General features: G+C 38.1%; 1 protein-coding gene across 1 annotated transcript; it reads right to left on the bottom strand.

The window, feature by feature from the left end:
• Positions 1–294: 294 nt before the first annotated feature.
• LOC128383662 (Fc receptor-like protein 5) lies at positions 295–11,048 on the bottom strand. Its single transcript, XM_053343251.1, has 9 exons — positions 10,934–11,048; positions 10,337–10,372; positions 9,661–9,921; positions 9,343–9,582; positions 9,124–9,285; positions 2,761–2,796; positions 2,212–2,247; positions 666–926; positions 295–587 (listed from the first exon to the last, which is right to left on the bottom strand). The coding sequence occupies exons 1-9, from the start codon at positions 10,962–10,964 to the stop codon at positions 295–297; spliced, it is 1,356 nt and encodes a 451-aa protein (XP_053199226.1). The 5' UTR covers positions 10,965–11,048.
• Positions 11,049–17,528: the final 6,480 nt, after the last annotated feature.

Genomic DNA, 17,528 nt, shown 5'->3' with positions numbered 1-17,528 from the left:
ATCACCTTATGTTGTGATGTGTTGTCAGTCATCGACAACAAAATGAACTTGATTGATAGATAGATAGTTGCTGAGTGTCTGTAAGGTGAGTGAATGATTCAGAGTGTTACCTGTGGGTCTGTGTCAATATAAAGACACCATGAGGAGAGTGGAGATGAAGTATGGACAGAACACCACTAGGTGGCGGACCAGTCTGATCACAAGCTTGGGGAGAGCTGAGACAGGGGGTGGGGCTCCAGATACAGGGGGCGGGGTTGTTGTTGTAGGTTTTTCTGCAGAAAGAATCTCACCTGGTCAGGTGAACATGTGGATGAAATAAGTGGTGAAATCAAAGGTAACTTCCTCACCTGTGACAGAGATCCAGCTGGATGGAGACTCTCCATGACTGCTGCTGTTACACTTGTAGAGGCCTTCATCAGACTTGGAAACATGGTTGATGGTCATGTGACCTGCAGGCTCAGTCCTGATGAGGGACCCATCTTTATAGAAACCAGCTGGGAGGTTGGAGGTCTTATTTTTACAGTGCAGAGTGACATCATCTCCCTCCATCACAGGGAGGACAGGACTCTGCAGGATCACTGATCCATCTCAACACAGAGACAAACTACAGCATTTCATCATTTACACTCAGCTTCATCAATACTAACTCCACAGTCTGATCTTACCAGTGACAGTGATGTTGATGCTGTTACTGGTTGCTCCCTCTCTGGACTCACACCAGTAAACTCCACTGTCCAGTGGGACGATGTCACTGATTTTACAGGAGGAACCAGCTGATCTTCCCCAGTCGTCACACTCCTTCCTGGTGTCTCTGGTTGTGTTCCTCCTCAGCTTCCATCCAGCAGAGCTGTCGTCCTCCTCACAGCTCAGAGAGACAAACTCTTCTTCAAACATCTGAGATCTGCTGGGACTCACAGTCAGAGAGGCTGAGAGGAGATTTATTATATTTAGGAAACAACATGTCAACAGTCTGATACAATCTGAGGGGGAAAAATGTTCTGATGAACTCGGTAACACAAAAAGACCACAGGGAAGTCTACAGAAGACAGCAGTGGTGGATGATTGCAGGATCCTTTCCATGGTTAAGAAAAACCCTTTTACAACATCCAGCCAAGAGAAGAACACTCTCCAGGATGTAGACATATCATTATTCAAGTCTACCATAAAGAGAAGACCTCACAAGAGCAAATACAGAGGATTCACCTTAAGGTGCAAACCATTCATGATGAACCTCAAGAATAGAAAGGCCAGATTAGACTTCGCAAAAAAAACATCTAAAAAGCAGCTCAGTTCAGGAACAGCTTTCTCTGGACGAATGTAACTCCGATCAACCTGAACCAGAATGATGGGAAGAAAAAAGTGTGGACAAGGCTTGGAACGGCTCATGATCCAAAGCATCAAACATCATCTGTAAAACAAGGTAAAGGCTGTGTGATGGTTGATGCATGGCTTCTAATGGCACTGAGTCACTAGTATTTATTAATGGTGTGACAGAGGACAGAAACAGCTGGATGAATTCTGAGGTTTTTGGGATATACTGTCTGCCCTGATTCACCCAAATTCAGCAAAGGTCATTGGACCACGCTTCACAGTACAGATGGACAATGACCCAAAACATACTGTAAAGGCAACCAGGAGTTTCTTAAAGCAAAGAAGTGGAATATTCTGCAATGGACAAGTCAATCACCTGATCTCAACCCATCAAACATGCATTTCAATTGCTGAAGACAAGGCAGAGAGACCCACACACATTAGCTAACTGTAATAATATTACTGAAATACTATATGTATCAAGTTATATTACTGTGTTACTACTAAAATATATATTACTGTAATGGTGATACTTGGTATCACCATTACAGTGGTGTAAAGTGTACATTTATACAGGAAATGCAGCAGGTTTCTCTAACACACGACAACTGACAGGAAGATGATCACATATGTGTGAACTGAGAGTGTGAAAAAAAACTCTGAAGACTTCAACTTCTCTATAGAGACAAACTCTGAAGAGCATTTTGATTTTAATGAAATGATAAAGAGCAGAGAAATTCAGACTTAAACATTTCTCTGATTTTGTGCCTTCATATCAATGTTTGCATGAACTCTAAACTCTTTCCTGTCAGACTTCCAGCTCTGTGTTCAGCTCTAAGTTTCCTCTCAGGGTCTCTCAGACAGAATCAGCAACTTTCAGACTGATAGAAGTTTACTAACCTTGGTTTGTTGTGCAGCACAGCGGTGAGCTCAGAACTAAAGAGAAATGACACTCAGGTTGGTTTGATGTTTTACTGCAACCACACAGAACAACCTTTCTAATAATGAATGTGTCTGTCAGCTGTATTAAGTAGTAATTTAGTAGTTTGTAGTTTAAGAACATGTTCAGTGATTATAAATCTCTACAACAGGAGTTAGTGTGACCCACATTCAGAACAGAGAATCAGACCCGGAAACCAGGAAACACAGAAAAAAGACAGAGCAGCAAAAACACATCAAATCAAACATCAAAATTCACGTTAACTGCTTAACATGCAGTTTTCTCTTAGTGATGTCACTTCCTGCTCTTTAAGGTTGCATTAGAGTAACGTGATAAATATTTTATGAACATAATGAATTTCATCCATCAGTAATGTTTGAAATATCTTACTCAATAAAATCTTATTGGTCCAGATGATTTTATGATATTTGAAGCTATGAACCCTTCCAGCTGTTATTAGCAGACATGTTAAACATGAACTTATTGAAGTTTGGACAGATTGTACTCACGGAGCAGGCAGAGAAGAGATGTTTGTCTCATTGTTCCTCACACTGATGTGACTTCAAACACTTTGAACACTTACATAAGTCAGAGCAGTGAAAACCACCATTTCCTGTGCAGCACCTGCAAGCAGTGGCGTGCACAGACCTTTTGAAGGACGGGGCGAAATAAAAAAAGGTCACATTCAGCGCATTCTCACCACTGAAAAGGGCACTTTAGCGCGCATTGTTCAACAATTGGGACATGGTGGTGGTGGTGGTGGGGGGGGGGGGGGGGGTGTATATTTCGTAACTGTGAGCTCTGAATGGTGTAGGCTACTCCAAATGCTGCACAATTACGCAAGGTGCAGCTGGAGTTGTTTTGGTTGCGAGGAACGTGGGTATATCCATTTTCACTCCTGTCAGGTTTTGGCGGCTGGCAGACCCTACTTATTTGTATGTGAGTGCTCAAAGTGTGCATGTGCGTGCAGCGTGTAAGGGAGAGACGGGAGACGCTCAGACAGCAGCCCAGATCATTGTTCTGTCTCTGACAACAGTACACTGACACAATATGTTTGTGGATTTAAAATCTTATGTTTATTGAGTTAGTTTGTATTTATTAATATTGTGTTACAGAGTTCTATTCATCTAGGCCACGTACTATCTGTACATCATAACTAAAACAAAAAAAAAGACTCCGGCCGACCAGTTATTATATATCTCCTTATATAATGTCACAATAAGACTGGCTTTAACATATCAAATATTGTGCTAACTCACAGTTTTGGCTGATTAATCAGAATTATCAGTGACTGAGTCATAATTCTAGTAGATTTGTGACATAAGTATCACATTGTGACATTGTATTAAAGATAATGCTTATTAAGAGAACATATACAATAAACACACGTGCAATATTTTTAATGTCTTTTGTCTTTTAGTAATAATTCTTGTAAGATTGAAACAATTCACTAACATCAGCTGCTGATAACAGGAGTGATCAAAAGGAAGCAAACTATACAAACAATCTCCCTTTCAAATCAGCCCACTGAGTCCACCAAATCTAATTAGCTGCAGGTTTCCCCCAAAATTCTCATTTATGTGTATTTTTAGTGATTACACTGCTGCTGCTCTGGCTTTTTTGTGCTAAATTTGGTGATGCTGGATACATCTCAAGTCTCCTAACTTGTTTCCCAAATCTCTTGAATTGCATCTTTACCTTATGTCTTAGTCCCTGCCATCATGGATGCCTGGAGAGATGCAAGGAAACCACTTGAGGAGAGAGGAGACAAGAAAATATGATTTTAGAGACATGACCTCATGACCTCACGGCTGTGTGTGAAAACAGGGTTATTACAATTATAAGTAGAGTTTATGGAGAAATATATGGGTTGAAGAAAAAAGTTAATATTACATATACAGTGGTGTGATGCATGTATTGAAACGTTGGACCAGTTGATTGGGGTCAGCTTGTGCATTTGGGGACAAAAGTGTGTCTCCAAGTGGTAAAATGCTGATCTTTGGGTTAATAGTTCAAGTTAATTTAAAGGTTAAGTTTAGGTAAGAAGTGATTATGGTTTGAGTAAGTTTGCAGAAAATGAATGTAACTCTATCTCTGTGTGTGTGTGTGTGTGTGTGCGTGTGTGTGTGTGAGTGTTCTAAAATATGCTAATGAGCTGGCTTGTACATTTAAATGACCTTTATGACATCACAGTACATGACATCATAGAATCTTGGAACTTTCAGGAAGCAGATGACAGATTGTTCATTCCAGTTATTGAACCACAGAAGACAGTCAGGTTTGTGTTCAGTAGCAGTGAGTTCAAAGCTAGTACCTCTAACTCTACTACAGTAAAGTATAAGTACCTCAAACTGTACTACTGTAAAGTACTAGTACCTCAAACGGTACTACAGTAAAGTACTAGTACCTCAAACTGTACTACAGTAAAATACTAGTACCTCACACTGTACTACAGTAAAGTACTAGTACCTCAGACTGTACTACAGTAAAGTACTAGTACCTCAAACTATACTACAGTAAAGTACTAGTACCTCAAACTGTACTACAGTAAAGTACTAGTACCTCTAACTCTACTACAGTAAAGTATAAGTACCTCAAACTGTACTACAGTAAGGTACTAGTACCTCACACTGTACTGCAGTAAAGCACCAGTACCTCAAACGGTACTACAGTAAAGTACTAGTACCTCAAACGGTACTACAGTAAAGTACTAGTACCTCAAACTGTACTACAGTAAAGTACTAGTACCTCACACTGTACTACAGTAAAGTACTAGTACCTCAAACTATACTACAGTAAAGTACTAGTACCTCAAACTGTACTACAGTAAAGTACTAGTACCTCTAACTCTACTACAGTAAAGTATAAGTACCTCAAACTGTACTACAGTAAGGTACTAGTACCTCACACTGTACTACAGTAAAGTACTAGTACCTCAAACCATACTACAGTAAAGTACTAGTACCTCACACTGTACTACAATAAAGTACTAGTACCTCTAACTCTACTACAGTAAAGTATAAGTACCTCAAACTGTACTACAGTAAAGTACAAGTACCTCTAACTGTACTACTGTAAAGTACTAGTACCTCAAACGGTACTACAGTAAAGTACTAGTACCTCAAACTGTACTACAGTAAAATACTAGTACCTCACACTGTACTACAGTAAAGTACTAGTACCTCAGACTGTACTACAGTAAAGTACTAGTACCTCAAACTATACTACAGTAAAGTACTAGTACCTCAAACTGTACTACAGTAAAGTACTAGTACCTCTAACTCTACTACAGTAAAGTATAAGTACCTCAAACTGTACTACAGTAAGGTACTAGTACCTCACACTGTACTGCAGTAAAGTACTAGTACCTCAAACGGTACTACAGTAAAGTACTAGTACCTCAAACGGTACTACAGTAAAGTACTAGTACCTCAAACTGTACTACAGTAAAGTACTAGTACCTCACACTGTACTACAGTAAAGTACTAGTACCTCAAACTATACTACAGTAAAGTACTAGTACCTCAAACTGTACTACAGTAAAGTACTAGTACCTCTAACTCTACTACAGTAAAGTATAAGTACCTCAAACTGTACTACAGTAAGGTACTAGTACCTCACACTGTACTACAGTAAAGTACTAGTACCTCAAACTATACTACAGTAAAGTGCAAGTACCTCAAACCGTACTACAGTAAAGTATTAGTACCTCAAACTGTACTACAGTAAAGTACTAGTACCTCTAACTCTACTACAGTAAAGTATAAGTACCTCAAACTGTACTACAGTAAAGTATAAGTACCTCAAACTGTACTACAGTAAGGTACTAGTACCTCACACTGTACTACAGTAAAGTACTAGTACCTCTAACTGTACTACAGTAAAGTACTAGTACCTCTAACTCTACTACAGTAAAGTATAAGTACCTCTAACTGTACTACAGTAAAGTACTAGTACCTCAAACGGTACTACAGTAAAGTACTAGTACCTCACACTGTACTACAGTAAAGTACTAGTACCTCACACTGTACTACAGTAAAGTACTAGTACCTCTAACTGTACTACAGTAAAGTACTAGTACCTCTAACTCTACTACAGTAAGGTACTAGTACCTCACACTGTACTACAGTAAAGTACAAGTACCTCTAACTGTACTACAGTAAAGTACTAGTACCTCAAACGATACTACAGTAAAGTACTAGTACCTCACACTGTACTACAGTAAAGTACTCGTACCTCAAACGGTACTACAGTAAAGTACTAGTACCTCACACTGTACTACAGTAAAGTACTAGTACCTCAAACTGTACTACAGTAAAGTACTAGTACCTCAAACTATACTACAGTAAAGTACTAGTACCTCAAACTGTAGTACAGTAAAGTACAAGTACCTCAAACTCTACAACAGTAAAGTACTAGTACCTCAAACTCTACAACAGTAAAGTACTAGTACCTCAAACTCTACAACAGTAAAGTACTAGTACCTCTAACTGTACTACAGTAAAGTACTAGTACCTCTAACTGTACTACAGTAAATGTACTTAGTTACTTTCCTCCACTGATCCAAAGTGAGTAAAACAATGAAGAACAGACTTGAACCTGCAGGAACAGCAGCAGCTGCAGTTAATGAGCAGCAGGTGGCGCTGAAACACAGTCTGACTTTAACTAAACCACTGGAAGGTTTTCTAGTGTCTGAAGGACTGAGAGTGAAAGTCTGCTGCTTTCTTTAGACCAGTACCTCAAGTGGGTCGGAACACAGTAGTGCCACCTCTACATGTTAACCACTGGTGCACCGGGACTTCTCACAAGCTCACAGTACCGTTTCCTGTCTTTTGTTATCAGAGAGTCTCTCGGAGATTCATTACACTTAAACTACATTACCCAGTGTGCACTACGTGACGCTCACTGGCTTCTTCACCGGGAAGTAGAAAACAACTTCGGGTAAACGGGACAAGCAAAGAAACAAAAACACGACAGTGATGTTGGCATGGCAACAAAAGAGCAAAAAGAGAGTGAGACTGATGATGACTCAGCTCTCCGACAGTCAGATTTTACCTTGGCAGAAAATGCAGGTGTGGATGTTATTACCGATTTGAGTCGCACATGCGCAGTCGGGTCCGCCATCTTGGACAGCTACGTACGGCAACACCACTTGGACAAACTGCTGTTATAGGTTGTAACCATAGACATAATATTATCTTTATTATGTCTATGGCTGTAACTACTGGTACTAATTCTTTAACAAGTTTAAACCTGATGTGTCCCCTTTATGTTCCCTCTGTAAAGAAAAGTTTAAGTCTTTCTCTCATTTATTTTATGGATGCCTGTATTCTACTAACTTTTGGACTCAAATGTTTTTTATTAATTTGGGAGTCTCATAAGGTCTTGGTCATTATTAAAGAACGTATGGTCTCATTTTTGAGTGTCAAATCTTATAATGAATGAATGAAATTAATGATATGATTTATTGCTGGGTCTGTTAGGTCATATTCATAAACCCAGATTTCTTCAATTTATTCCAAATGAAACTTCATTTTATGTTGAGCTTAAGATTTATGATTCTGTCTGTGAAGTAGCTAAAAACAAAAAAGCGTCCAGCCTACTGAAAAATATTGCTACTGCTGCTACATGTTTTCCCTTTTTTTTCCTACTGCTTATCTAGTGTTTATATTCTTTGTTACTTTGCATGTGTTTTTGTCTGCTTGTGTTTTTTGTTTTTCTTTAATTTTGTCGTAATACTCCCTGTACATCCCTGTTGTTCCATGTTGCTTATATTTTGTCTTTAATATGCTAACAACAAAAACTACTGGTGCTAACTCCTGTTATACTGTTATAGGTTGGATAGATGTATTTCATACATGTTTCAGCAGTTGGATGTGAGTCCGCACAAAGTTTAGAAACAATAGAAGTTCAACACAAGTTTGTACATGTGTATGTAACCAGATAGAAGTAGTAATACACTATCTGTTTGATTCAAGGCCTCCAATGGTAGACACCGGTCGCAGGACTCCTTCTATACCAACACATGCTGCACAGTTTACGGAGGTTTGTACTGCGATCTGTGGCAGTGCTTTAGAGTCAGCAAGTCAGTGAGCTGCACGATTAATGCGATTTGTTTAAAAAACGTGTTGTGCTCAGCCCTACGCGGACAGCCCTAATATAAATATATATGAGAAATAACAAGATTGTTAAATTACATTATTAAAGACATTACAGAAGTGTGAGAGTGAGGTGATAGAAGACACAGTTTCCATCTGTTTGAATCAGATTCCACCTCTTACTTTGGTGTCGTTTCAAAGACTACTCAGCACTGTGAATCATCATGTACTTTTTAATCCTGCAGAAATGTTTGTACACTGGTGTTACATCAATAACTAAACATGAAGTCATAAAATGAACAACAAGACAAACAGTAGAGACATTAATAGATGTGAAGCTGCTCTGCACATGATTTTACCAGATTTAAGGAAACAAGTTTATAACATCATGGCAGAAAATAATGACATGTTTTCTTTAGTAGAACAGAGACAGACAGACAGCAACAGAAATATAAACTATTTCTTGTCTTCTCTGTAACTTCAAGTCAAACTAGAACATGAGGAGTTCCTCAGGAAGCGTTTCAGCTCCTCTGATGTTTTTCATTCATGACTCGAAGCTTCAGAACGACGACTCATTGGTTCAGTTCAGAAGTGATGCTCTGTGGTGACGGAGGGGATGATGTCATCATAGTCACCATCCAATACCTTCTCAGCCTGGGTGGGCGTTGCCATGGAGACAAGTGGGTCATTTCCTGTCAGAGCAGGTTAGAAAGAAATTGATTGATTGATTGTTGCTGAGTGTCTGTAAGGTGAGTGAATGATTCAGAGTGTTACCTGTGGGTCTGTGTCGATATAAAGACACCATGAGGAGAGTGGAGATGAAGTACGGACAGAACACCACTAGGTGGCAGATCAGTCTGATCACAAGCCGGGGAGGAGCTGAGACAGGGGGCGGGGCTGTGGTTGTTGTAGGTTTTTCTGCAGAAAGAATCTCACCTGGTCAGGTAAACATGTGGATGAAATAAGTGGTGAAATCAAAGGTAACTTCCTCACCTGTGACAGAGATCCAGCTGGATGGAGACTCTCCATGACTGCTGCTGTTACACTTGTAGAGGCCTTCATCAGACTTGGAAACATGGTGGATGGTCATGTGACCTGCAGGCTCAGTCCTGATGAGGGAGCCATCTTTATAGAAATCAGCTGGGAGGTTGGAGGTCTTATTTTCACAGTGCAGAGTGACATCATCTCCCTCCATCACAGGGAGGACAGGACTCTGCAGGATCACTGGTCCACCTCAACACAGAGACAAACTACAGCATTTCATCATTTACACTCAGCTTCATCAATACTAACTCCACAGTCTGATCTTACCAGTGACAGTGATGTTGATGCTGTTACTGGTTGTTCCCTCTTTGGACTCACACCAGTAAACTCCACTGTCCAGTGTGATGATGTCACTGATTTTACAGGAGGAACCAGCTGATCTTCCCCACTTGTCACATTCCTTCCTGGTTTCTCTGGTTGTGTTCCTCCTCAGCTTCCATCCAGCAGAGCTGTCGTCCTCCTCACAGCTCAGAGAGACAAACTCTTCTTCAAACATCTGAGATCTGCTGGGACTCACAGTCAGAGAGGCTGAGAGGAGATCAGAGTAAAGTCATTACTAATGATTATAGTTTAATTTTGTCTTGAAGCAGTGGTAAACAAGACTGTTGCGTTAACAATACAGCAGAACATAAGTGACATACACTTTGTAAATGATGAGAGGGCACACCTGAAAATGTAAATACACTCTGAAGACTTCAACTTCTCTACAGAGACAAACTCTGAGGGGCATTTTGACTTTAATGAAGTAAAGAGCAGACTGAGAGACTCAGCATCAACCTGTCAGATTTAACATTTCTCTGATTTTGTGCCTTCGTATCATCATCAGTCTCTAAACTCTAAAATCTCTCCTGTCAGACTTCCAGCTCTGTGTTCAGCTCTAACTTTCCTCTCAGGGTCTCTCAGACAGAATCAGTGACTTTCAGACTGATAGAAGTTTACTAACCTTGGTTTGTTGTGCAGCACAGCGGTGAGCTCAGAACTAAAGAGAAATGACACTCAGGTTGGTTTGAGGTTTTACTGCAACCACACAGAACAACTCTTTACTGAGAAGAGTTCACACAAAACACTGAAGATGAGTTTATTGTGATTTTCTCATTTTTAATGTCTGTCAGCTGTATTAAGTAGTAATTTAGTAGTTTGTAGTTTAAGAACATGTTCAATGATTATAAATCTCTACAACAGGAGTTAGTGTGACCCTCAGTCAGAACAGAGAATAAGACCCGGAAACCAGGAAACACAGAACAAACACAGAGCAGCAAAAACACATCAAATCAAACATCAAAATTCACGTTAACTGCTTAGCATGCAGTTTTCTCTTAGTGATGTTACTTCCTGTTCTTTAAGGTTGCATTCGAGTTAAGTGACAAATATTTTCTGAACGCAATGAATTTCATCCATCAGTAATGTTAGAAATATTTTACTCAATAAAATCTTATTGGTCCAGATGATTTTATGATATTTGAAGTTATGAACCTTTCCAGCTGTTATTAGTAGACATGTTAAACATGAACTTATTGAAGTTTGGACAGATTGTACTCACGGAGCAGGTAGAGAAGAGATGTTTGTCTCATTGTTCCTCTCACGCATGTGACTTCAAACACTTTGAACTGTCAGAGCAGTGAAAACCAGCATTTCCTCTGTGTGGGTCAGTGCAGCAGCGTGTGGTTTGGTCTCCTGCAGTTTGCATGAAAGGTATTGTTCAGAGAGATGAGCAATGATGATGATGATGATGATGATGATGATGATCAGTCTGATCATAGAGGATCATTTGGATGATGATTTCTGAGCCAACATGTTGGATAAATATTTCACATTAAATAGAGAAAGTGGTCAGTAACTAGTGTGTGTTAGTGAGTCTTACTCATGTTATTAAAGCATCTTACAGATTTAAATTAAGACATTTTCAGCCTGTGATGAAGATATTTAAGATATATTTATTGAGACCGTTAAATCTCTTCAAGGTTGGATAAACTCTCCCGAGGACATTTGTTTTTCTCTCCTTCCTTTTCTTAATGGCTGTAATAACAAAACTGTCCTGCAGGGGTCAGAAAAGCTCTCGTTAATGTTCCTCATCACTGCATCATGCTGAGGTTGGATTTAACCCTGTAGAGAGATCACTTTGATATGCAGTTTGTGTCAGCTGCTGAAAGAACCTGTGTTTCTAACAGTGTATCATATTATTCTTACTATTTAATATGTTTCTGCTGAGCTGAGCAGCTGGAACTCACAGTCAGTGAGGCTGTGAGGGGAAAAAGGTTTAGAAAACACTAAATGACGTTTTTGGAAGAAACCTTATTTCCTAATGTTTATGTAGAGACTGAAGCCATTTACAGTTGTGTGTCTTTACTCTCCATCTGTTCCCAGTTGACATATTTGTGTTTTTAGTTATTAGCAGAGTTCTTTAACAATCATAGCCAATAAAATCTCTCCATTCAAAAGGCTTCAATTGTGTGTTTGTTTCATTTCAGTTAAGACTCAGTCTGATAGGATGAGATGAGTCTAACAGCTTTACTGACTCTGTGTCTGTTGTTTTTCTGTTCACTGTAATACAGTCAGTTGGATCACAGTAGCATCTAGTGGACATCAGAGGAACTGCAGCTCAGCGCACCAGCTCTGACTGAAGTGAGGCAAAAGTATGTGAACTCTCACTTTCAGGAGCAGATGTGGTCCCCCTTTGCATCAACAACTTCAACTAAACATTTCCAGTAACTGTTTATTATCACTGCACATTGGCTTGGAGGAAGTTCAGTCTATTCCTTCCACAGTTTCTAGTTCTAGTTTCTAGTTCTAGGTCAGGACTTTGACTTTTCATTTCAAAACATTAACTTTCTTCTGCTCTAACCTTTCTCTCGTAGATTGCCTTGTGTTTTTATGGTCATTCTCTTGTTTCATGACCCATTTTCTATTGAGCATCAGTTCACAGACAGATCCTGTAGGATCTTATATTTGAATACAGTGCAAACACTTCTCATTCAAGCCAAAAGGTTTAATTTTCATCTCACACATCTATAGAACATTTTTCCTGTCGCCTTCTGGTTTAAGCACCTGGTCTTGTAGATGTTCTTTTTGGAAAGTTGTGGATTTTTCTTTGCAGTTTTGCCACCTACAGTGTTGATGTTCAATGTTCTCCTGATGTTGGATTCATGAATGTTGACTGTAGCCACTGCAAGGCCTTTAGTTTCCCAGATGTTGCCATGACATGCTTGCACAAATTTGTGTTGTGAAGTTCAGACTTTGATACTTTAGACCCTTCAAATACTATAAAATAATGAAGTAGAAGAGGAATATACTGTAGTACAGTTAGAGGTACTTGTACTTTACTGCAGTACGGTTAGAGGTACTAGTACTTTACTGTAGTACAGTTAGAGGTACTAGTACTTTACTGCAGTACAGTTAGAGGTACTTGTACTTTACTGTAGTACAGTTTGAGGTACTAGTACTTTACTGTAGTACAGTTAGAGGTACTAGTACTTTACTGTAGTACGGTTAGAGGTACTAGTACTTTACTGTAGTACAGTTAGAGGTACTAGTACTTTACTGTAGTACAGTTAGAGGTACTAGTACTTTACTGTAGTACTGTTAGAGGTACAGCCGGATCAGACACATCGCTGACAAATGTTTAAAAAATTGCAACAGTGATAAAACATAGTCATTTTACTTTATATTTATCTCATTAGGGACACTTTTAATTAAAATTGTTTTAAAAAAGAACAATTTGCAAGTATTTAACTTTATATTTTTAGTTATTTTACTCGGATGAGATAATTCTGTACAAATGATCAGAAACAGGAAAAAAGGTGATAAGATGGATTCATTTATCATATTTGGGTTCGTGTGTAGTTTTTAATGAATTTGACTTTTTTATTTCACAGAAAACAATTTTCATTGTTCATTTGCTGCGTCAATCAAAAAGAGTTTTAGTCTACAGTTTTAATGCTGAATGATCACTCTGGTATTGATCTGGTATTATTATATCACATTTCAGCCTCCGTCCTCTGGGGGCGCTACAGCTCTCTGCAGTTCTGTTCACTGCCAGGAAATACACTGTTTATTATCTGCTGTGTAATATAGTGTGTCTGCCTGTAGGTGGCGCTGCTGGGCCTTTTTATAATTAAAAAAAAAGAAATATCTGAGAAAATGTTTAAACTGTAAAAAGGAGGCTGAATTTCTAATGTGATTAATTCCCAATTTAAGTGTATTTATTTCTGGCTTGAAAATGAATATAAAACATCTGCAACTACCAAGTTTATATGAATAATCTTAGTATCATAATAAAGGTAACACTTGTGAGATTGAAAGGTCACAACCTCCAGTAAGAAGCGTCTTTGGGTAAATCTGTGTCAGTACTACACTTCAACCACTAGATGGAGACATAGACAGTGTGTTCACATTGATGGCTGCGATGGAGCCTGACTGCAATAATCTGGACTGTAGTTATTGTTAACAGCAGGTGTGAGGTTCAGTTCATTTCTAACAGCTCTGGTTATTCTTACAAGTCTTATGGAGTTATATGTTGGCAAAATAGAACAAAGTGAAGACGGGAGACGATTATAATATAGTTGAAAGTATAAATGAATACCTCTTAATGCCCTATAGTTATGAATATATAATGTTAAAGGAAGCTGTGTGTTCAAACTCAATTTAAACAGATGTATTTCTGATTTCTGTCAAAGGTTGAATTTATGGAGCAAACCTGAGGATGAACTGAAAATGCTCAAAGACAATGAATAAGCACAAGAATGTTGTCCAATATGGTACATTACATGATTCCAGTTATTTATTAGTTTAGTACTTGGTGAATGTAGAAGTGTCGGCATCATTACTGTACTTTATTATTACATTGTTAAATACTTGAACTTGTTCAGTGACAAGAAAGTTGAATCTGATCAAAGAAGTTTTGACTTCAGTCGACATCTTTGGGGATCTGTTTTTCAGTCTGAGTTTCACTTTTATAAACATTTACATTTTTCTTAGCAGCAGTTTATTAGGATCAACTCTGCAATCTAATGCAACACAACAGCTCTGCCATTAATTCTACTTTCTCAGAGCTTATATATTTTCAGTTTTTGTTCGTAATATTTTATCCATTCCAGTAACATTCATGAAGGTGGCAAAATATTAGGAACACTTTTCAATATAAGACACTCCAGTACACCTCCACCCACTAAGACCTGTTGTGTTGGATTGTATTAGATTGTAAAGGTGTTCCTAATAAAGTGCTTGCTGAGTGTAACAGAGTGTCCATGAAGATCTTTAATTAAGGGAAGATTAAACAAGTGAAAAGATATTCATAAACATTACTGAACCCTTACAAATACATTTATTTCTAGTTTTAGTTTTTACATTTTACTGTTTATTCACCAAAATATCTGAAAATGGATCTGTTTGATTTACAAATACACTTATTACTGAAGTTTTTACATTTCACTGTTTTATTCACTAAATAAATATGTTTGTTTTTCTGTTGCTGCCTGAGTGTAATTTAGTGAACAACAACATGAAGTATATGAAATCTATAAATGAATGTACTACTGTCTGAGGGGCTCTGGAGACCAGTAACAGGCCAGCTGGACGTCAGTGGTTGGACTGGTGTGAAGGTGTGGAGGTCTACCTCAGTGAAGAGTAGACAACCTCTGGCTCTAATGGAGACACTGAACACACACAGTTCAAACTATATGAGACACAGTTGTAGAAACAACAAAGTTCTGATACACAAATGTGTTTTTAGTTTATATATAATATTAGCTCCTCCACTTACACAATGAAATGGTGCTATATTCTGCATTTTGAATTTTAGTATTGTTTTTTTTTTTGAAAATGAAAACACATCATCATAATTTGACCTCTGCAGGTCACAGAGCTGTAAAACAGTGACGTCACTCTGTCAGACTGAGTGCTGAAGCTTCATAATTGACTCTCTGTCCGACTCTGAAGGGTTTTAGTCTGAGAATCATTTTCAGCTCAGTTCCTGGAAGCGTTTCTGAGAATCTCGATGAATAAAGGCTCAGATATTATCACACATCAACCCACCAACCCTGACCGCCACACCGCCACTTTCCACCTCGCTACGTAAACACTACTTCCTGTGTCGTCTGTACATGTTGGTGTTTGTCTTGTTAGTTAAAGGTGAACATGAACACAATACAAGTGACAGGAAGCATGCAAAATAAATGCATATGTTCTTCATACAGCAGAAATAGCTGATGTATAAGTTCTGCTTCCACTATAGTTGGCATGTCATTGTGATGTAACTGATTGTTTTAAATGATAACAGTTTGAAGAATGAGCCTTAAAATGATATCTGGTAATTCACAAAAATATGCCAACATTTCATTTCAAGAGTATTTGTTAATAGTTTTGTAGCTTGAGTCTTTCACCCAAAACTAGAACTGGTTTGGACATATTTAGTATGTAGTCAGAGTGTGGTTAGCTTAGCTTAGCATAAAGACTGGAAACAGGGGGAACAGTTAGCCTGACTCTGTTCAAGGTTCAGAAATAAAGACAGAAGAGCTGCTTTACCTCTCTTCCTGTTTGATTTGACGACTATTTGTCCATAACAGACGTCTTCTGCTGTTTTCACTGCTGAGTAAACTGCAGCTGGATCACTCTCTGGAAGATAAAACACATTCATATTAACCAGGACTGTTACTGTACATTTAAGAATGCATCAGAGTATGTAGATGTAAATATTTTTCATGTAGCATTATATTGAGATTTAATAGCCACTACAAATCAGATGGTTTATTTTCTATCTTCTTAACATCAGTTCTTTGAAAATGACCAAGTGTAACTGGAAAGTTTTGAGCTGAAACAGGAAACTGGACGACCTCAGAGCTGCTCGCTGCTATTAAAATATACGCTTGCACTTTAACCACAAGGTACAAAACAAACCTATTGTCACCCATCAATCACACTGTAGTGAGAAACCTCACCAGCTTCATACTTCACTTCTCTGGAATCAACAACAAGAAGCTGTTGCTGTGTTAAAAGAGTCTCTGTCCTCGGTCATATCCTGCCCACAAACTCATGCAAAGACTTTCTTTTTAATTATCCTTTTTCATTATAATTTTTAATCTCTGTTGTTCAAAAACTGGAAAAAACACTCCATTGAGCCAATCCGCTGTACTGGGTGATATATTCCTTAATTAATACAACAGTGTCCTGCTGGCAGCAATACTACCACTACTGATGTATGTATACTAATAGAATATATAGATACTATTCAAACTTATTCATAACACTGCAATTAATAATTATACTACTTTTGTTTAGTTTTATAAAAGAACATAATACAACATGATAAATTATAACAGTAAACATTTTTGCTGAAAACGGAAGTTTTTGAAGTACAGTTTACAGTTTGACAGTTATTTCTAGTTTAACGCCACTGCTGCTGTTAAAGAGAACTAACACAAGTGACACATTGATTTATGTGGGTGCTTTGTGTTGGTGCTTTTTTACCACAGAGCTAATATATAAAAAGAAGCTGTTCACCACAAGAGACATGTCCATTTGTCAGCACATCACACCAATGATAAGATTGTTAATTTTAAAAATGTTTATTAGTGTAAATCCTAAGATGCATGAATTGAATAAGTATGTAAGCTGAGTACATGGGTGTTTGTTAATATGCACAATATGTATGAACTGTTCAGAGTTTGTTTTGCAGACTTTGCTCTGCAGGACCAACTGTCTTTATCAGAAACAGGAAACTGGACGACCACAAAGCTGTTTCTGTTAACTGATTCACCATAAAGTACAAAACGCACCAACAGCACATCACACTCATCAACCGAAACAGACCCAAAGGAAGATCAAAGGAAATGAAATATGTTTTTTTTTTTAAATGCATCATGAAAACATATTAAAGGTTCATGTAAAGGTCATGTGATATTAAAAGGTTGATGGTAATGTACATGGCTCAATATATGAAAATGTAAAAAGATAAGAATATTAACTTCAAAACTACTGATGAGGTTATATCAGTTTTTATGGAACAAAAAAGCTCCCAGGATTCACAAATCACCAAAAATATAAATTTGATGCGGCTTACACTATTTCTAATTTGAAATTTGAAATGCTTGATCAGCACTTATACAAAAGATACACACAGATACTCCATCTTAGGTTGACAA

Source organism: Scomber japonicus, chromosome 22 (genome assembly GCF_027409825.1).
Source record: "Scomber japonicus isolate fScoJap1 chromosome 22, fScoJap1.pri, whole genome shotgun sequence".
In the NCBI taxonomy this organism is placed as follows: domain Eukaryota; kingdom Metazoa; phylum Chordata; class Actinopteri; order Scombriformes; family Scombridae; genus Scomber; species Scomber japonicus.
The sequence above is the reverse complement of the archived record's forward strand: the minus strand, read 5'-3'. Positions and strand labels throughout refer to the sequence as shown.